The 20940-nt window shown below is 63.0% G+C and overlaps 1 protein-coding gene across 2 annotated transcripts in view; it reads right to left on the bottom strand.

The window, feature by feature from the left end:
• The window catches only part of FLNC (filamin C), a 28236-nt gene that overhangs the window by 2758 nt on the left and 4538 nt on the right, over positions 1 to 20940 (bottom strand). Inside the window, exons 7-42 of one of the 2 annotated variants that reach the window (XM_053977055.1) lie at positions 20602 to 20764; positions 19815 to 20015; positions 19280 to 19417; positions 18807 to 18933; positions 18269 to 18405; positions 17472 to 17665; positions 17208 to 17321; positions 16819 to 16962; positions 16319 to 16442; positions 15726 to 15886; positions 15493 to 15583; positions 15120 to 15289; positions 14421 to 14538; positions 13552 to 13814; positions 12603 to 13200; positions 11809 to 11982; positions 11148 to 11310; positions 10290 to 10450; positions 9667 to 9834; positions 9032 to 9155; positions 8785 to 8941; positions 8382 to 8571; positions 7885 to 7908; positions 7539 to 7786; positions 6759 to 6846; positions 6533 to 6673; positions 6193 to 6321; positions 5891 to 6064; positions 5151 to 5312; positions 4635 to 4838; positions 3802 to 3954; positions 3580 to 3702; positions 2600 to 2860; positions 1020 to 1289; positions 474 to 611; positions 59 to 174 (exon numbers count right to left, since the gene is read on the bottom strand). In XM_053977055.1, coding sequence (XP_053833030.1) covers positions 59 to 174; positions 474 to 611; positions 1020 to 1289; positions 2600 to 2860; positions 3580 to 3702; positions 3802 to 3954; positions 4635 to 4838; positions 5151 to 5312; positions 5891 to 6064; positions 6193 to 6321; positions 6533 to 6673; positions 6759 to 6846; positions 7539 to 7786; positions 7885 to 7908; positions 8382 to 8571; positions 8785 to 8941; positions 9032 to 9155; positions 9667 to 9834; positions 10290 to 10450; positions 11148 to 11310; positions 11809 to 11982; positions 12603 to 13200; positions 13552 to 13814; positions 14421 to 14538; positions 15120 to 15289; positions 15493 to 15583; positions 15726 to 15886; positions 16319 to 16442; positions 16819 to 16962; positions 17208 to 17321; positions 17472 to 17665; positions 18269 to 18405; positions 18807 to 18933; positions 19280 to 19417; positions 19815 to 20015; positions 20602 to 20764 — 6111 coding nt within the window. The remainder of the gene's footprint in view (positions 1 to 58; positions 175 to 473; positions 612 to 1019; positions 1290 to 2599; positions 2861 to 3579; positions 3703 to 3801; positions 3955 to 4634; positions 4839 to 5150; positions 5313 to 5890; positions 6065 to 6192; positions 6322 to 6532; positions 6674 to 6758; positions 6847 to 7538; positions 7787 to 7884; positions 7909 to 8381; positions 8572 to 8784; positions 8942 to 9031; positions 9156 to 9666; positions 9835 to 10289; positions 10451 to 11147; positions 11311 to 11808; positions 11983 to 12602; positions 13201 to 13551; positions 13815 to 14420; positions 14539 to 15119; positions 15290 to 15492; positions 15584 to 15725; positions 15887 to 16318; positions 16443 to 16818; positions 16963 to 17207; positions 17322 to 17471; positions 17666 to 18268; positions 18406 to 18806; positions 18934 to 19279; positions 19418 to 19814; positions 20016 to 20601; positions 20765 to 20940) is intronic. The other variant, XM_053977056.1, reaches the window with a different exon arrangement.

The following is a 20940-nucleotide window of genomic DNA, read 5'->3' as shown; positions in this document are numbered from 1 at the left end:
AGGGGGCATCTGTGAGCCCAGGGGTGCCCGAGGGTTTCACAGGGGCTGTCCCCAGTACCTGCAGGCTGGTGACAGTGAGGCGTCGGGCATCATCGGAGTGGGAGGCGACAGGGACAATGAAGGGGCTGTCAGGGATGTGCTCCTCGTTGAACTTGATGGACACCTCGTAGTCACCTGGGGGACAGGGGACAGTCAGGCAGGGAGGCCCCACACAGGGACACCTTCCCTTGGGAACCCTCTTATGTGGGGACACCCATGCACAGAAACACTACTCATGGAGACACCCCCCCTTGGGGACACCTGTGCAGAGACACCTTCATTTGGGGACATCCTCCCATGGGGACACCCTTAATTTGGGATACACTTGCATGTGGGTTCCTCCTCATATGAGGGTCCTGTGGCCCCAGCCCAGGCTGAGCACCCTGGGGCATGTTAGGGCTGGTTGGGGGTGTTGGGGTACAGCTCCCCCTCACCTGGCTCCTGCACCAGGTAGGAGACGCCACAGGAGCCGTCCTTGCGGTCCTCAAAGGAGATCTCGGCCTTGCTGGGCCCCTCGACGGCAATGGAGAGTCCCCCCGCGCCCGCCTCACGCGTCCAGATGCTGAACTCAGCTGGGGGGGTCACCGGGGTCACCCTGACCCTCAATGGCACCCCAGGATGGCAACATCCAGCACAGACCTGCACCCACCTCCCCATGGCACCCAGACCCCCCCACAGCACCCACATCCCACCCATGGAACACAGAGCACCTATAACCCCCCATTGCCCCCACACTCAGCTGTACCCAAATCCCCCATCACAGCACCCAGAGCCCCCAAATTTCACCAACACCCCAAACACACATAGCACCTACCCGTCCACTGCCACCCACACCCCCAATAGCACCCAGACCCCAGACACATGCCTCCAAGAGCACCCATCCCTCACTGCCCCCACATCCCCATCACACCCACACTCCCATTACCCCCCAGTGACCCCCAGGCCCCCAATATTCCCCATACCTGGCAGACCCCCCGTACCTGGTGTGCCGGCCACAGCGCGCTGCAGCCCGGTGCCCCCCGCGCGCACCTTGTGGGCGCCGCCCTCGCCCAGGGGCCCCACGGTGAACTGGAAGGGGCTCCCGGGCACGTGCTGCCCCCGGAACTTGACACTGACGGTGTGGGCGCCTGTCTCCTGGGGCACGAAGCGCACGCTGTATACGCCCGCGCCCCCCGGCACCACCTCGGCCTCGCGCCGCTGCCCCGATGGGCTCAGCACCTGCGCCGACAGCTCCTGCGCTGACGCCTCGCCTGCAGGCACACACCACGTCACCGTGGGCACCCCAACACCCAGCGTCACCCCAGCGTCACCCCAACACCCTATGGCTATAGCATCCCAGCTCCTGCACCATTGCCTCGCCTGCAGGCACACACCACGTCACCCTGCAGGCGCCTGGGCACTCCAACATCACCCCACTGTCACCCCACCACTGCACCACTGTGGCACCCCAGCACCCCATCGCTATATGGCACACTGTCATCCTGTCACCAGGGCACCTTGTCACCACATCACTCCATCATCCTGTAACCCCTGTACCCCTACACCCCAGCCCTCTGCACCCTATTTCCTTATCACCATGTCACTATGGCACCCCAGCACCTGTCACTGGAGCACCCTGTCATCCTGTCACCATGGCACCCCGTCACCCCATCAAGCCATCACCCTGGCACCACAGCACCCCTGCATCCTGTCACCAGGGCACTATGTCATCCTGTCACCAGGGCACTATGTCATCCTGTCACCCCAACACCCTGTCACTCTGATACCAGGGCACTGGGGCACCCCATTGCCCCATCATCTTCTCACCATCGTCCCTGGCACACTTAGCGCCCTGCTACCCCACCACCAGGGCACCCTTGTCACTGTCATCCCACCACCCTGCCGCCAGTGTGCCCTGACATCCCAACACCCACCAGAACGCCCTGGGTGCACCCCACCCCACAAGCACATCCCCTCATGCACAGGACATGTGCATTTGCCAGCGTGCACATGCACACATTCACACACACACGTGTGCACACACGTGCACAGGCCCTTGTGAGACTGCACACCCATGCCGAGGGGACCCACAGCCCTTTGGGCTGAGCACACACACCCCGTAAGCAGGTGTGCACCTGCCTGTGCAAAGAGCCAGAGCTGTCCCCCACCTCTGCACACATCCCCGTGTGAAGGGCATCCCCCGTCAGCATAGCAGTCCCCACGCATGTGCCAGGGAGTCTGCCCCAAGTGTCCTGGGCACACACAGCCCTGTGCAAGGGCACTCCTGTGGCAAGTGTGCTCAGCTCTCATGCAAGCCCACTTCCCTGCGCACCCAGCCCTTGTGCAATCACAGCCCTGTGCAAACACACACCGGTGCTCCGGTGCACCCAGTCCTTGTGCAAACACACTTCCCTGCACTCGCACTCCCTTCATGCACGCCCGCCCCTCGTGCAAGCACAGTGCCCTGCACACCCAGCCCCGGTGCACACTTGCCCCTCATGCACACGCAGCTCTTGTGCAATCCCACTTTGCTGCACGTGCCCATGCACAGCCCCCGAACAGCCCCTGGTGCAGGACGCACCCTCATGTACGCGCGCAGGGGCTGCGAAGGCGCCGATGCCCTCGCGGCTCCCAAAGGCCCCGAAGGCACCGAAGGGCTCCGGGGGGGCGCGGGGGAAGGCACCCCCCACGCGGGTCGATTCCTCCACGTGCACCTCGCGCGTGGTCTCGCCACCACGTGTCTTGCTGATCTCAGTGCGCTCCGTGCGCGTGTACGTGTGGCTGCTGCGCGTGAACGTGCGCGTCAGCCGCTCCTGCGCCGACACCATCTGGAACCAGTTCCCTGGGGAACACCCCGCAGGGACACAGAGGGACAGTGCGGACACATGGGGACACACAGGGACCACAGGATGTGAGCACGGAGGGGGAACAGAAGGGTGCACAGAGGAGTCATGGGGACACAGGAGAATATGGAAAGACATGGGCATGAATGGACAGAGGGACAGATGTAGTGATGGGAGGAGACGTGGATGAGTGGAGACATGGAGGAATGGAGACAAGGATGGACACAGGGATGATGGAATCATGATGGGTGGAGACACGGGTGGTCACAGGGTTGGAAGTAGAGAACGGTGCAGGGAGGGGTGGAGCCAAGGTGAATGAAGCCAGAGATGGACACGTGGATAGGTGTGAATGGACACACAGACATGTGGATGGAGGGATCAGTGTGTGGTGGCATGCACAGTGGGATGCAAGGACGCAGGCACAGACACACAGAGGGACACAGACATGGACACAGACGCACGGAGGGGAGAGAAAGAGGAAGGAAGGAGAAATCAGAGCTGGAGTGGCTGAGATGTGTCTCCATCCCCACGGCCCACAGAGCAGGAGGAGGAAGATTAGGATGGAGAAGGGAGGAGGAGGAGGAAGAGAGGAGGATGAAGAGGAGGATGATGGAGGATGAAAGATGAGGAGAAGGAAAAGGAAGAGGAGGAGAAGGAGGAGGAGAAGGAGGAGAAGGAGGAGGAGAAGGAGGAGAAGGAGGAGGAAGGCTAACCCTACCTGGGATCTTAAGGTTGAGGTCACAGGTGCTGCCGACAGTGGCGATGGAGGGCGCCTGCCGCCGACGCGTGATGCTCTCCTTTATCCGCCCCTCACCCGTCACCTTCACTGTGAAGGGGCTCCCTGTGGGAGACAGTTACCTCAGGGACCCGTCACCCCCTGGGGGTCCTAGCACCCCTCCCCACCACAACCCTCTGTCCCCCATGTTTCCCCCAGCCCCACCTGGGACATGTTTGTCAGCAAACTTGATGTTGATGATGTAGTTGCCGGGCTCGGTGGGGCAGTAGGTGACTTTGCAGGTGCCATCCTCCATGTCCTCACAGTTAATGTCCACCTTGCTGGGGCCCTCAATGGACAGGCCCAGCCCGCCATAACCTGGGTGGCCATGGGGACATGATCAGAGGTGTCCCACGGAGGCTGTCCCTGTCCTGGTCATGGTCACACCAAGGCCACAAGCCCAAACTGTCCATGGTCACCACCCAATCCCAGCCATATCCCCCTCCTGACTATGGCCATGCCATGGTCACCACAGCATCACCCTCTTGGCTGCACCATGGACATGGCCACCACACTATCCTGGCCATGGTCATACCATGCCCATAATCATGGCCACCACCCCATCCTGTGTTGGCCACAGCCACGGCATGGCCTTAGCCACGTTTCACCTGGGCATTGGCCATGCCACAGCCATGGTCACCATCCCATTCAGATGAAGGTCACAGCATAGCCACCACCTCATCCTGTGCTGGCCACAGCTGTAGCATGGCCATAGTCATCAAATCATCCTGGCTATGGCCACATCACCACCACAGCCACCATCCAACCCCAGCCACAGAGACCATCCTGCCTTGGCCATGACCATTGCCACCATCTCTTCCTGGCCACAGGTAGCCTTGGCCACCATCACATGTGGCCTTAGTACACCACAGCAATAACCATGGCCACCATCTCATCCTTGGGTAGCCACAACCTTCTCACAGTCATGGCCATCACCCCATCCTGCCCTTAGCCATGGCTGCCTCCTCCCCCATGGCCATCCCCCACCACATCCTCACCAGCACTGCGTGTGTCCACGATGAACTCAGCCACCTCAAAGGTGTGGCCCTCCAGAAGCCCCTGGCCCCACACCTTGACCCGGCCAGCATCACCAATCTCTGACTGTCCCACCAGGATCTTGAAGGGGCTGTTGGTGACGTGCTGCCCGCTCTTCCGCACACTCACCACGTGCTCGCCCACCTCCTTGGGTGTGAATGAGATGCCTGGGGAGGACACAGTGGTCACACGCCACCACCAGACTTGGCCACCACCCATGTACCATTCCCATCCCCTAGCCACCGCCCTGGCCACCTCCATCAGCCCCTGGTCACCACCCAAGTCCCCTGACCATGGCCACCAACCCCCTGCTGACCCAATGCCACAAGACCACCCATTCCTGTGACCCCACAGCCTCACTGTTCCCTGTCCTGACAAGTCCCCAGGTCCCACATCCTCCTCTCATGTGCCCATCTGCCAGTTTTCCTGTGCCCACATCTGTCCCTATGTCCCCATGGTGTCCCCTTGTCCCTGCACACCGATGTGGCGGTTGGGCAACCGCTTGAGCAGGCATGGCTCCTCGTTGCCCGAGGGTGCACGGATGGTAGCCGCCAACAGGCTCAGGTCTGTCTCTGCGATCTTCAGTGACACATCAGTTGAGGTGCCCACATTGAGCTGCGACGTGCGCATGGAGTCATCTCCTGCAGAGATGCCATCAACAGGGACATCAACCCAAGGTGGACAACAGGATGAATAGGATCCCAATGGTGATGGAATGATATTCCCAAAGCCCCACAAGGTCCCATTGGACATATGGAGAGGGTCCTCAGAATCAGGGGTCGCCCAAAGATGTGTGAATAGCATCCTCCATGGATAGAGTCCCCACAAGGTCTACATGGCCTTGTGATGGGGTCCTCAAAGCTCTAGGACATCCCCATGGCCATGGGTTGGGGTCTCCAAGGTTTCACAGTGTCCCCAAGGCCATGGGAGGGGGGAGCCTGGTGGACCAGGGATGGACAAGAGACACCGCCGCTGTCCCAATGGCAATGGGGCAAGTGTGCCCATTACCCCACAGGTGTCCCCATGACCATACTATGGTCTTCATGACCCACAGGTGCCTCCATGGTCATACAAGTGCCCCCACAACCTCGCAGGTGCCCTCATGGCCATGACTCCGTAGATGTCTCCATGGCCAACCAGGTGCCCCCATGGCCACGTGGAGCCCCCAAGAACCCCTGGAACTCCCCCAGACCCCAGTGTGCCCCCCAGGCTGTCTCACCAGTGATCTTGGCAGTGAAGGGGCTGCCCGGGATGTGTTTGTCATCAAAGCGCACAATGATGCTGTAGTCGCCAGGGGCTGTGGGCAGGTAGGACACGGTGCATGTCCCATCCTTGTTGTCCTGGCAGGTAATCTCCGCCTTGGAGGGACCTTCGACCGCTAGCGACAGCCCACCTGGAGGCACAGGGGTTGTCAGAAGGCGCTGGACAAGGGGCGTCAGGAGGCAATAGGGGTCTCCAGTCCCTCCTGATGGCACTGGGAGGGTCCCCATGACCTCCCAGGCCCCCTTGGCCATCACTCACCCTCGCCAGCATCCTTGGTGACAATGGTGAAAGTGCATGGCTTGTTGACCATCCCATGGCTCAGCCCAGGCCCATAGGCACTGACATGGCGTGGGTTGATGGCATCCACATAGAACTGGAGGGGACTCCCTGGGAACACAAGGGACAATGGTCAGAGACCCCTGGGGACACTCCAACCCAAGGGTGACCAACCATGGACCCCACAGAGACATTCCACCTGGACATCCCACACCATGGTGCATGCCTGACCCACAGGAGTTCAACCAGGGCAGAGTTGTATCAACCTTCCTCAGCCACCTCCCAGTGGCTCCCAGTGCCCCCCAGTGGCTCAGTGGCTCACCGGGAATGTGGTTGCCATCATAGCGAATGTCCATCTCGTGCAGCCCCTTCTCGGAGGGGGCATAGTGCACTGTCACCGTCCCGTCCTTGTTGTCGGTGATGTTGGGCCGCGCTGTCTTCCCCGAGGGCATCCGCACCTCACCTGGGGGCATTTTGTCAGTAGGGGCACCAAGAGGGGGGCTGGTGCCTGAAGGGGTGGTCCCTATCCCCACAACCCTGTGCTGTACCTGTGATCTCACCCTTCTGCACCGTGAAGGGGATGACGAGGTTAAAGGGCCGGAGGTTCTCGGTGGTGGCTGGGGGCTCCTCCGTGGCCTGATTGTGGGGCAGAGAGGGAACATGAGAACCCCGAAGGTGGGCTCCCATCCCTGTGATGATCCTCATGACCTCCAAAGCCCATGGTGTCCACCATGATCCCAACCCCCAACACCACAACCCTGGCCCAACAGTGCTCCCCGTGGTCATCCAGCCCCACAGCGCTCCCAACTCTCTCAGCTCCATGACAGCCACCATTGTGCCAACACTGCTCCTCCATGGTCCCCCAGTTCCATAACTCCCATCATGGTCACCCAACCCTGCAGTGCCCATTGTGCTCTTGCAACTCCATGCTGACTGACTCAACTCTCTCTCCCTTGGTGTCAACCATGGCTCCAGTCCTCTCTCTGTTGGTGCCTACCATGATGTTTCAACCCCACCATAGTTTCCCTACTGCACAGTGTCACCCTGGTGTTCAAAATCTGTCCCATGGTGTCCATTGTGCCCTCAACTCTTTGCCCCTTGGATCCACCACTGTTTCCCAACCCCATGGCCCCACTTGTCTGCCCCACAGCACCCACCATGGTCATCCGACCCCACGGTGCCCGTCATAGTCCCAACTCTCTGCCCCATGTCACCCATCACGGTCTCCCAATTCCATGCTGCCCACACTATGGTCTCCCAAAGTCTGACCCATGGTGCTCATCACAACCCCCCCAGACTCACAGTGCCCACCCCAGTGCCCCACCCACCATGACATGGAAGGGGCTGTTAGGGACGTGCTCCCCGCCAAAGCGGATGGTGATGACGTATTTGCCGGGCTCAGGTGCAGTGTAGAAGATGTCAAAAGTGCCATCGTGGTTTTCCACCACATCCACGTCCAGCTCAGCACCATCAGGCGTTGACACCTTGCAGGTGACCTTGCCCTGTCCTGCTGCCTTTGCGTCCACCGTGATCACCGTCTCCTCCCCGATCTGGATTGTGGGGCCCAGGCAGGCACCTGCAGGGGGGGGTGGAGTCAGGGCCATGGGGGGACTCCAAACCTATCCCCCAACTGCCTCCTCCCAGCCCCCCAACTGCCCCCCTGGCACCACTTACCCAGTCCATGGCCCCCAATGGATACTGCAAGAAAGACCAGGGAGAGCGGTGAGAAGGGGTTGGGGGGCTGGTTGGGGGGCCAGGGGTGCCGAGGGGGCCGGGGGGCTCCGAGGGGCCAGCACATCCTGTCCTGGGGGCACCCACTCATCCCCACTGTGCCGTGGGGCAGGTCTGGGGGTGGTGGGAGGGGTGCTGAGGGGCAGCAGTGGGGCAGTGGGTGTGCTGGGGGGCAGCCATGGGGTGGTGGGTAAGGCAGGGGTGTCTGGGGTGGGTGCTGTGGGACAGCAGGGGGACACTGTGGGTCAGCATATGGATGTTGTGGGGCAGGAGGGGATGCTGTGGGGCAGGAGGGACGCTGTGGGGCAGGGAGGGGTGCGGTGGGGCAGCGAGGGGACATCGTGGGACAGTGAGGGGATGCTGTGGGTCAGCAAGGGGATGCCAGAGGCCAGCAAGGGGATGACATAGGTCAGCATAAGGACACTGGGGGACAGCCCCACCTGTGACGAGGCACTTGCTGGCATCGCCAGAAGGCACGGCGAGGACCCGGAAGGGCGATGCAGGGATCTCGTCGCCCCCGTACTTGACAGTGCTGGTGTAGCGCCCCGGCACGTCGGGCACGTAGGACACTGTGTAGGTGCCGTCCCCATTGTCCCGGATTGATGCCTTCTTGGGCTGTCCCTCGGGGTCCTGCAGGCAATCCCCATCAGTGCCCTGTCCTGGGGGCACCCTGTGGGGCTCAGCACCCCGGGATGTGGGGGAAAGGGCACCATGTGGGGCCCAGCACCCCATGACTCCCCCCTGCATTGACCAGGATCTGGACTGTGAGCAGCCCTTCACCCATCCCCAGTATGCTCTCCCACAACCCTCATACTCCCCCATGTTTCCTCCTCTCACACTGACCAGAATCTGCACCGTGAGCAGTCCCTCGCCAGCGTCGCGGGCGTCAATGGTGAATTCCACAGGGAGGCTGGCAGGGATCCCTCCCGCACTCAGCCCGGGGCCGCTCGCCCGCACCTTGCTGGCATCATGGGTGGGCAGCGCCGTCACCTTGAAGGGGCTGGGGGAAGCAGGGAGTCAGAAGGGTGCCAGGATCTCCAGGCTGTGTGGGGATCCTGTCCCACTCTGCTCACCCGAGGTGGGGTCTCACCTGCGCGGCACCTCCTGCCCCCCGTACTTGACAGACACGGTGTAGGGCCCATCAGTGGCTGGGGTGTAGGTGACCTTGTGGGTGCCATCACCATTGTCTCGGATCTCCACTGGCTCCGGTAGCCCTGTGGGGCAGTGGGACATGTGGGGTGGGGACATGTGAGGCAGGGAGACATGTGGGACAGGAGGACATGGTGGGCATAGAGCAGCATGTGGGGCACAACCTCCCTGGGTGGATCTGAGTATCCATGAGGAGAGCATCCCATGGGGAAGGACACCCTGTGAAGAAGGGCATTCATGGGGCTGGACATCCTATGGGGTAGAACACCCTATGAAGAAGGGCATTCATGGGCCTGCACGTCCTATGGGGTAGGACACCCTGTGGAGAAAGACGCCCATAGGTAGGACACCCTCTATAACAGGGGACAGCATGAGGCAGGACATCCTATGGATTAGGGCATCCATGGTGCTAGACAACCCAGGAGTCAGGACACCCCGGGGGCAGGACTCTCTATAGACCATGGGATCCAAGGGCCAGGACATCCTATGGAGCAGGACATTGAAGAGGCAGGACACCCCGGAGGTCAGGACACCCCACGAGACACAGGCACCCCTGCTCCCCCTGTCCCCACGTACCAGTGGGCCCCAGCAGCGTCACCTCCAGGGCTGCACGTCCCGCGGCACTGACGTCCACGGTGAAGCTCTGGGGCAGTCGTGCACGGACACTGGGCCCCAGCCCTGGCCCTGAGCACGTCACCTTTGAGGCATCCACAGCATCCCGCACTCGCACCCGGAATGGGCTCCCTGTGTGGAGAAGGGGGTCAGTGCATGAGGGAGGCAGCATGGGGCAGGGTAGGGTGGAGATGAGGGCAGTGTGGCTACTGCCAATGTGAGTGTGGGGTCAATGTGGGGATGGGATCAGCATGAGGACAAGGTCAACAAGGCCATGAGGTCAACAGGGGCACAGGGACAGTGTGGCCATAGAGCTGACATGTCCATCACATGCACGGACAATCTGTGGGGCCAGTGTGCTGATAAGGTCAATGTGGCCATGGGGTCAATGTGAGCCATGAGGACAACACGACCACCGGTCAGTGTGGCCACAGGGGTACCAAAGCCATGGCCATGGGAACAGCACAGCCAGGGGACAGCTTGGCTGTGGGGCCACCATGGGTGGCATCACCACAGTGAAGCCCTGTGACCAACAGATGACAATCAGGACACCTCCCCCCACCCCCCGTCCCTGTGTCCCCACGCACCAGGGATGGGGTGGCCACCGAAGGTGATGTTGACGTCGTAGTCACCAGGCGTGAAGGGGACATACTCCACTGCACAGCTCCCGTCCTTGTTGTCCTTGCAGGACATCTTTGCCTCTGAGGGGCCCTCGATGGCCAGGCCCAGCCCCCCAGTGCCCGCGCCCCTAGGGACATGCCACCACTCAGAGAGGCGACACAGGCATGGTGGGGCCAGGGGGAACAACTGCCATGGTAGGGACATGGAGGTGCCACCTCCATGGCAGCGGGAGGGAGGTGCTACCTCCCTGGCAGAGGTGGCACCTCCATGGCAAGGGGACAGAGATGCCATCCTGGTGACATGGGATGGAGATGGCACTTTCATGGCAGGGAGGGAAATGCCTGTTTGGTGACATGGGATGGAGGTGGTACATCCATGGGAAAGGACACAGGCAGTAGAGGATGCAAAAGGCTGGGCATGGGACCTCTGTGGCAGAACATGGAGATGCCAGAGTGGTGGCATAGGATGAAGGTGGCGGGTTGGTGACATGGGATAGAAGTGAGACATGCACATGAAGGGCACAGGTGCAAGAGGATAGTGGTGGCACTTCCATGACAGGGCATGGAGATGGTGGGTTGGTGGCTTGGGATGGAGGTGACATCTCTGAGGGAGGAATCCATGGGTGTGGGAATGGAGGGACTCAGGGCTGGTGGCCCCCTGGTCTTCACAATGAAGCAGGGAGCCATGCCCACCCCAAACCCCCCAACATGGACAGCATGAGGGATGGGTGGGTGTGGAATACGGCTAGGGCAGGGGATTTGGAAGGCAGGGGTTGGGGGCCTTTGGGGAGCAGAGCCGGATTGAGGGTGGGGGTCAGTGCCCACCTGGTCTCCACGGTGAAGTGGTTGGCCGTGCCCACCAGGCCGCCCTCCAGGCCAGGGCCATGCGCCCGAACGCGTGTGGGGTCGCAGCCCTCGGTCACCCCCACACGGAACGGGCTCTTGGGGACCGCCACGTCATCATATGTCACCTCCACCAGGTGCAGCCCTGCGACAGGGACACCATCACACACTGCCCGTGGAGCAGGCTCAAGGGGTCTCAGGGATGGGGATTTTGGGGGTCCCTAGGTGAGGTTTGAAAGGTCTTGGAGGTTTTGGGGATCCCTGGATGAGGTTTTTGGGGGAGGCTGGGAGTCCCTGGTTGGGATTTGGGGATGTCTCAGTGGTCTTGGGGGTTCCTGGTTCTGGGGATCCAGCGGGAATTGAAGGGGGTCCCCACTTGGACATGGCACAGGAAGATCCCTCTCTGAAGGTCCCTCACGAGGAATGGAGGATGCCTGGCCAGGACTTGGGGTCTGGGGGGGATGTTGGAGTCTGGTGTAGGAGCACCAGAGTCCCTGGGGGAGCTCATGGTCCCTGGAGGTTCCCAGGGGGTTGGGGGTCCCTAGGGGTTTGGGAGTCCCCTGGGGGTGCCTGTGTTCTCCAAGAGGGCCTCGGGGTCCCTGGGGGTGTTGGGGCTCCCAGGGGTTTTGTGGGGGTCCCTCACCCTCCTCAAAAGGTGTGTACTCCACACGGTAGGTGCCATCGCCGAGGTCAGTGATGAAGGTGTCGATGGGGGACCCTGAGGGGTTCAGCACCCGTGCCCGGACGTGGGGTCCCCCAGTGGGGGCCAGTGCCCGCGCATCCACTGTGAACTCAGTGCTCACCTCCCGCAGCACCCCTGAGGGGTACAAGGGGGTCAAGGGGGCCCAGAGCTCACCCTTACAGCACCCTCTGAGAGCCCACGGCCCCCCCAGCACATACAGGGGCTTCAAGGGGAAACTGGTACACCCTTGGTGTCCCACCCCACACCCCCTGCACCCCCAGAACTTCCACCCAGGAATGAGGGGAAAACCACAGGGACCCCTGAGTAGTGGTGGGGGCAAGGGGGACAGAGGGAGGAGAGATGCCTGTGGGGTGCCCAGGAGAGCCCCCCTTAGAGGGGATGCCCATGGGAAGGAGATGTTGGTGACCATGGGAGTGTCCATAGCCACGGGGTTGTCCATGCAAGGGGGACGTGCCCATGGAGGGATGTCCATAGGGTGCCCAGAAATCCCCCACATGAGAAGGGCTTTCCATGGGGTTGGAATGCCTGTGAGCGGGGATGTCCACAGAGAGGGGATACCCTCAGGGATGGGGTGCCCGTGGGAATGCTCATAGAGGGGAGATGCCTGTGGTGTCCACAGGGGTACCCAGGAGGAAGAGATGCCCACAGGGACGGGATGCCCCTGGGGAGAAGGAGATCCCCACCCAGGAGAAAGAGATGCCGTGGTGAGCAACCCCTGTGTGCCCCTCCCTCACCTCGTGGCTCCACGCCTTTGCCGTAGACCTTGACGCTGCTGGTGTCGACGGCTGGGTCGACAGTGACGCGCACGGGGCAGTTGGGCACCGGGAGGCCGCCGTAGTTGATGGTGATGGTGTAGGCGCCAGCGCAGGCCGGAGTGTAGGTGATGGCGTAGGTGCCGTCGCGGTTGTTCTGCACCAGCACCTCGGCCTTGACGCCGGCCTCAGAGCGGATCTCGATGGTGAGCTCGGCCTCGCCGGCCTGTGAGCAGTCCACGGAGAAGACGGCCGCCTCGCCCGCACGGCCGCGCTCCAGCCCCGGCCCCGATGCTGTCACTTTGGCCGGGTCGAAGGGCGCCGTGACCGCGGCCGTGAAGGGGCTGCCCGGGATGTGGCGCCCAGCAAAGAGGATGTTGATGTGGTACTCTCCGGGCGCTGTGGGCAGGTAGGACACGGCGCAGGAGCCGTCCCCGTTGTCCTGGCACTCGATCTTGGCCTCGCAGGGCCCCTCCACTGTCAGCCCCAGCCCCCCACTGCCCGCGCCCTGCGTGGCAATGGAGAAGGGTGCTGGGACCCCCACACGACCGCCCTTCAGCCCCGGCCCCGAGGCCACCACCTGCAGGCACAGGGACACATGGGGGTCAGGGGAAACACAGGGACAGGTGGAGGTCAAGAGGGACACAGGGACAGGTAGGGGTCAGGGGGACAGAGAGATATGTAGGGGGCAAGGGGGACAGGGGGACAGGTGGGAGTCAGTGGACCCCCATGTGACTGCCCTGCAGCCCCAGTCCCGAGGCCACCACCTGCTCGTGCAGGAACATGTGGGGGTCAGGGGGGACATGCAGGGGTTATGGGGATATGGGCACATTTGGGGCTTGTGAGCGGCACGTGGGGGTCAGGAGGGCAGAGGGACACACAGGGGTTGGGACACACACATCCCTGTTGCACACGCCTGTGCCATGCTCACCTTGGACGGGTCAGGGGGCAGCAGAGCCTCCACAGGGAAGGGGCTGCCTGGAACTGGGTGCCCATCGTAGGTGACCTCGACGCGGTGGGGCCCCTCCTCGGACGGTGTGAAGGTGACAGGGTGGGGGCCCCCAGGGGGCGCAGGCCCCACTGTGCAGGGCACGGGGCGCCGCGAGGGGCCCGTCACCTTCACCTCCAGCTGCCCCTGGCCTCCTGCACCCTGGGCCTCCACCTGGAACTCCTGCACCTGCCCCACCTCTGCCTCTGCAGGGGAGTGGGGGGTCAGAGGGGCACCCCACACCCTGGGGTGCCCCCAGACCTATGGAGAACCCCATACCCAGATGTGTCCCTCAGACCCGGGGTGGGGGGTGTGTGTCTGTCCCAGGGTGTGTCACCTCCACCCAAGGGTGTCCCCCATATCCAGGGTATTGTTTCCCCACAGGGTGTGTGTCCCCCCCATGCCCTCACCCATATCCGTCCCACATATCCTGGTTGCTCCCACACATAGGTAGTCCCAAATCTCTCCTACTAGGGTGCCCCCCAACCCACCCTTGGCACCCCCAAGCTGCACCCCATAACCAGGGTGTGTATCCCCCACCCAGGTATCCCTCCATGCAGTGTCCGTGCCCTCATGTGCCCTCACCCCACTGAACCCCACACTCAAGAGTGCCCTCCCCCAGAGTGCCCTCATATTCAGAGTGCCCCCCCAGACTGATCCTGTCACCCAGGTGTCCCTTCCAAGGTCTCTTCCCCCAGGATGCCCCCAATGCTCAAGTGTCCCCTGCAGGGCCCACCCCACACTCTACACCACATGCAGGGTGCTCCCCTCCCTCGGTGTCCCCCCACCACTCCCCCAGTGCTGCCACTCACTGCTGTTGAGCCCCTGCACCTTGACCTTGCCCAGCTGCAGAGGGGGAGCCACAGTGACGGGGAAGGGGCTCTTGGGGATGGGGTCCCCCCCATAGGTGACCACAACGGATAGGGGGCCCTGCAGGAACAACTCCACTTCAGGGTGCTGCCAGGGCACCCCCACACAGCACCCAGTCTTGGGACAGAGGGCAGACATCCACAGGACGGTGCTGGGGGATTCCAAGGGGGTACCAGGGGACACATAGCCATAAGGCTGAGGGGGGCTGGGGTCACCCATGGCTGCTGGGGAGGGTAAATTCCCAGGGATGGGGGAATCTGTGGACCTGGGGGTGCCCTGGGTTGACAGGTACACATGTGGGGCTGCAGCTGCCCCAAGGGCGTGCCCTCAGAGCTGGGGTGACCATGGGGATGGGGGGGTGTTCGTAGGGGTGGGCTGCCCAGGAGCTGGGGGTGCCTATGGGGAGGGGATGCTCATGGGGTGCCCCTAAACCCTGGGCTGTATCGGTGGGTGTCCTTGAGGGAGAGTGTCCCAGGGAATGAGATGTCAGTGAGGGGGCCCCTCTTAGGTACCCCATGGGCCAGGGAGCCCCTGTATGTTGGGCATTCCTCCATGGGGTGACCCTATGGGTTGGGGTGCCCAGACTGGTTGAGGTGGCTCTATGGGATGTTCCCATGGGTCCAGGTGCTCCCAGCACGCACCTGCTGCAGCGGGGTGTACTTGACAGTGTACGAATAGTCGTGATTGTCGATGACCTCGAAGTCGGCAACGGCTGGGCCAGGCCCCGACCCCACGAACCGCACGTCCAGGGGGGCCTTCCCCGCCCCCCGCGTCTGCACGCGGAAGTGGGTGGGGGTCCCCACCTCCACCCCTGCACCACATCATCAAGTCACTGCAGGACCCACGGCACCCACAGTCCCTGCCCCATAGCACCCAGATGTGGGTGGGGGTCCCCACCTCCCCCCCTGCCCCCCAGTGTCAGCCACCGTGGGACCCACGCCACTCACAGGACCTGCCTCACAGCACCCATCACCCCCACCCCATGTCCCCCACCCCACCCCACTGGCCCCTCACCCGTCCGGCTGAGCCCAGGTCCCTCGGCTTTGACCTTGGTGGCGTCGTGGGATGGGTCCACCTTGATGCGGAAGGGGCTGGAGGGGATCTCCTGGGGACCAAGACCAGGGCACAGTGACACGGGGGCACCACGTGGTCAAAGCCCCAGCCCCACCTAGCCCCTAAGAGGTGGGGGCACCCCACAGAGTGGGGAACGGACCCTTGGGGATGTGGGGCAGTCCCAGAACCCTGACCTGGTTGGCAAAGAGCACCATGATGGTGTAGAGTCCCACGCCCGGCGCTGTGTACTTGACCGTGAAGGTGTCATTGTCATTCTTGATGATGTCAAAGTCGATGTCGGCCTCGAGCGGCCCCACCACTCCTGGGGCACACTTGATGCCAATGCTGACGTCACCTGTGGGGGTGGCCGGGTCAGCAGCACCCACTCCCCAGGGGGACACCAAGGAGTGGAACGGGGCACATGGGGCAGGGGACTGGATCAGGACTGGAGATGATGGATAGGACCAGGATTGATGGACCAGGATCAGAGATAATGGACCACGAATGCAGGTGCAGGAACAGGGATGCAGGCCCAGGAATCCTGGACCAGGAGCAGGGACAATGGACCAGGAGCAGGGATGCAGGATCAGGGATGTAGGACCAGGGATGCAGGACCAGGACCAGAATTGACGGGCCCAGAATGAAGGACCCTTGATCCAGGAATGATGGAGCAGGACTGGTGGTAATGGTCCAGGACCAGGGGTGCAGGACCAGGGGTGCAGGACCAGGGACACAAGCCTCATGTCCATAGAGGAGTTCCCAGGGTACCTCCCACCATTGCACCCACCCTGTCCAGCCTCGCTGCAGTCCACGGTGAAGTAAGTGGGTTCGTTGGCCTTCAGCCCCGTCTTCTCCACACCTGGCCCGTGCACCTTCACCCTGCTGGGGTGGCTGCCCTCACCCACGTTCACCTGCGGGCCCACAGTGTCTCATGGGGCAGGGGCACAGATCCCTCTTTCCCTAGCACCCCATGGGACTGGGACCTCCAACCCCCCCCAGCACTGGCACTCTCCCTCTATCCAACCACTCCATAGACTCCCACCCCCAGCACTTCATGGGACCCCCAGCCCTACCCCAGCACCCTATGGGTCTGGGACCTCCATCCCCACACCCAGCACCCCATGGGACCCCCATTTCCATCCACATCAACCCATGGGCCCCCAGCCCCACGGGACTCCCATGCCCCACATCTGACACCTTAACACCCTCCATGACTAGCACCCCCTCCCTACACCTCAAGGGACCCCCACAGCCACCCCAGCACCCATGGGCCCCCATGACACCCACACGGAAGGGGCTATTGGGGGTGTTGACACCCCCCCAGGCGACGATGACTGTGTGCTTCATGGCCTTGGTGGGGACGTAGACACAGTGGAAGGTGCCGTCACCATTGTCCTTCACCTTGATGTCAATGGGGAAGCCCTCGGCGTCCTGTGAGCAGCAGGGGGGAGGTGAGGGAGCCCAACAGCATTCTTGGCGCTGGCCAATGGCACCCAAGGGTGCCCAACGGTGCCCAACAGCACCCAATAGTGCTCAAGGGCACCCAATAGTGCTCAAGGGCACCCAATGGTGCCCAGTAACACTAAATGGAACCCAGCAGTGTTCAACAGCACGCAAAGGTGCTCAACACCACCCAATGTCACTCAAGAGCACCCAGCAGCCCCTACAGCTCCCACCTGGGCATAGAGCTTGAGGGGCCCCTTGCCGGCAGCACGGGCGTCAATGGTGAACTCGGCTGGGCGATCCACGATGCAGCCAGTGGGCTCCAGCCCGGGCCCAAAGGCCTTCACCTGTAGAGAGGGGGGGTTAGAAGGATGCAGTGGGGTGCTGGCACCCCCAGCACCCACAGGTGAGGTGTAAAGGGGCGCAATGGAGCACAGCAGGGCACTGTGGAGCACAAGGGCACAACAGGGTCCGTGGGTTGCCGTGGGTCGCAGCACCTTGTCGGGCCAGGAGTCAGGGGGAGCGGGGCGGATATCAGCCATGAAAGGGCTGTCCCGGATGTCCTCGTCGTCACAGACCACGTGCACAGCGTAGAGCCCTGGCTCCGTGGGCCAGTACCGCACATCACACGAGCCATCGCCCTTGTCGTCACACTCAATGCGCGCCTGGGATGGGCCCTCGATGGAGAACCCTGGGGGCACCACAGCCACCGTTACCCTGTGCCCGTGCCACAGCCCCCAGACCTTGTCCTTGTCCTCCCTCTGTGCCCGTGCCCCCAGCAGGGTGACACCTAACAAGTCCTTATGTCCCCCCAGTGGGGACCCCCAGACCATTGTCCCCTCTCTGTGATCCATGTCCCCAGGGTGGCACCACCCATGTCCCCCTGACCCCACTGGGGCCACCCCCAACTTGCCCCATGTCACCACCTCTGCATGCCTGTGTCACCACAGCAGTGGGGGACCCCACTGTGGTGCCCATCCTCCAGCCTGTCCCCATGTTCCCAGTGGGGTTTCACACACTCCGTGCCCTAGTCCCCACCATGCTGACACCCCTCACAGTGCCACATTGCCTCATGGTGCCCCCCATTCTGTCCCCATGTCCCCAACAGGGTGTCACCCACTCATGCCCTTGTCCCCATCACACAGCTCCCCACACTGCTCCCACCACACAACACCCAGCCCTGTCCCCACGTCCCCACCACGGTGCTACTGACCCTGCCCCCATGTCCCCCCCTTCAGGGCTCACCCAGGGTCCCCACCACAGTGCCCCCACCTCCATGTCCCCCCCTGCTCACCAAGGGTCCCCACTTCAGTGCCGACGGCCTCGACCACAAAGTCTGCAGGGCGCCCCACGACCCCGCCTTCGAGCCCCGGCCCCCAGGCCCGGACCTTCTGTGCCCCTGGCTGAGGGGACACCTGCACCTCGAATGGGCTGGGGGGGACAGGCAGGTGTGAGGGGGGCTGTAACACACCTGTACAGCCCCACCCCCTCACACACCTGCACCTCGAAGGAGCTGGGCGGAATGGGAGGGAGGGGGCTACACTACACCTGCACACACCTGCACCCCCCAGTCCCCCCAGGTAGCTCCCACCCCTGGGGGGACACCTGCACCTCAGATTGGCTCGGGCGGATGAGGGAGGGCTTGTACCCCACACACACCCCCCCCATTCCCCAAAAGCCCCCACCCCCGTGGGACGTCTGCATCTCAGATGGGCTGGGGAGGGTGGAGGGGCAGTGAGGAGCGGGGCTTGTACATCCCCCCCTGCCCCCCCTTCCGCACAAGCCCACCCCCCTCACTTCCCCCTGCCGGGACCCCTGCACTTGGCACTGACCTGCGGGGGATGGCGTAGCCACCCCAGGTGATGGACACCTGGTAGGTGCCGGGCACCCGGGGCACGTACTCGCACTCGTAGACGCCGTCACCGACATCCCGCACTGTCACCGGCTCCTCCGTGCCCCCTGTGGGAGGGGGGCAGATGGGGCACCCACCCCCGGGGCACCCAGCAGCCGTGCACCTCCCATGGTGCCCCCCAACCCATGGTCAACCCCAGCCTGGCTCCAACCGTCCAACCTCCGTGGACAACCTCATGGGACCCGCGCCCACGCACCCACCTCCCCACGGCCACCCCCATGGTGTCCCCCACCCCTAGAGCCCCCATGGTGTCCCCCATCTATATCCATCCCCCCATGGGGGATGCCCACCCATACACTCACCCCATGTGCCCCCCCAGTGGGACCCTCCCCACATCCTTCCAGTGGCCCCTCACCCTTCCAGCCCCGCCATGCTCCACTCAGTGACACGTACCTGGTCCCCGCAGTGTCACCCGCAGGTCCCCGCTGCCCGCGCCCCGCGTCAGAACCTTGAAGTCAGCCACGTCCTGCACTCGGACCCCCCGTGGCTGCAGCCCCCTGCCCGTGGCCCGGACCGCCGAGGGGGTGCAGGCTGCAAACTCCCATTAGCACCCACCAGGCACCAGGGGGACCCTGGGGAGCCCCCAGGGACAGGAAGGGGGGGTGTCCCAGGTTGGGAGGGGCCCATGGGGATGCCCTGGGGATGCCCTGGGGACAGGGGAGTGCCATGGGGCACTCAGGGGCACAAGAAACCAACCCCTGGGGACACCCTGGGGACAGGGGTGTCAGAGGGACACCCCGGGGAGTGTGAGGGGACCATAGGTTCACCCACGGTCACTTATTGGTGTCATGGACCACCACGTTCACCACTGGGTGCCTTGGGGCCACCGTGGTCACAGTTGGGTGACGTGGGGCCACTGACAGGTGTCATTAGTTACAGTCACCACAAATGTTATGGAGCCACGTGGGGACCCAGGAGGGAGCCTCACCTTCAGCCACATTGACAGTGAAGGGGCTCCTGGGGACCTGGGCGCCAGCATAGGTGACACAGATGGTGTGTGGCCCTTCAAGGACGGGCCGGTAGGTGCAGCGGAACACGTTGTCCCCCTTGTCCTCCAGCATCACCTCCACTGTGTCCTGTCGGCCCTGGGGGTCCGTGATCACCACCCCCACATCGCCCGAGCCAGCCCCTGTCGTCACCAGGACATGTGCTCAGTCCCATGGCCAGGCCACCATGAGGACATGTCCCCAGAGTCACCCAGCCATGCCTGACAACATGGCCCCACAGCCACCAGACCACCCATGGCCATGGCACAAGAAGGACACAGCCTTGGTGCCACTTCCATGCCATGGCCCTGCCACCATAAGACCACCCCATGGCCACGTCACCATGAAGGTGTGGCCCCAGAGCCACCAGGTCATGCTACATCGAGGCCACCTTGAGGACACGTCCCCAGAGCCACCTGGCCATGCTGTGGCCCTGGAATGAGAAGGAGGTGTCCCCAAGCCATCATGAGATCGTGCCATGGTCATGCCATGGCCCTGCCACTCCAAGGACACAACCCCAGAGCCACCAGGCCACCCCATGTCATCATGAGGACATGGACAGTGCCAGCAAGTCACGTCACAGCCACCACAAGGACACGTCCTCAAAGTCTCTGGGTCATGCCATGGAAATGCCACCATGAAGGCATGTCCCCAGTCACCTGGCCATGCCATGGCAACACCACCCCAAGGACATGTCCCCAGGGACCCCCAGCCCCCCGGTGCCCCCACCTGCAGTGTAGATGTCGAAGTAGGTGGCCTTGTTGGCCACGTTGCCCACAGGCTCCAGGCCGGGGCCGCGTGCTGTGACCTTGCTGGCGTCGCCCAGGGCCATGCCCACAGTCACCCCAAAGGGGCTCCCATCAATGTTCTGCCCCGCAAACAGCACTGTCACCTGGAAGGCACAGGGACATCAAGGGTGTCAGGGGACCACGGCCCCCATGGCCGCACCACACCCCAGGAAGAACCCCCCATGGGTCCCCATGGAGACAGCAGTGACACACACCCCAGGGACACCCCCTAGGATGACAGCCTGAAGAGGATCCCCCTCAGCAGTGACCACCCCAAAGG

The sequence above is a fragment of the Vidua macroura genome, chromosome 5, assembly GCF_024509145.1.
Source record: "Vidua macroura isolate BioBank_ID:100142 chromosome 5, ASM2450914v1, whole genome shotgun sequence".
In the NCBI taxonomy this organism is placed as follows: Eukaryota; Metazoa; Chordata; class Aves; order Passeriformes; family Viduidae; genus Vidua; species Vidua macroura.
The sequence above is the reverse complement of the archived record's forward strand: the minus strand, read 5'-3'. Positions and strand labels throughout refer to the sequence as shown.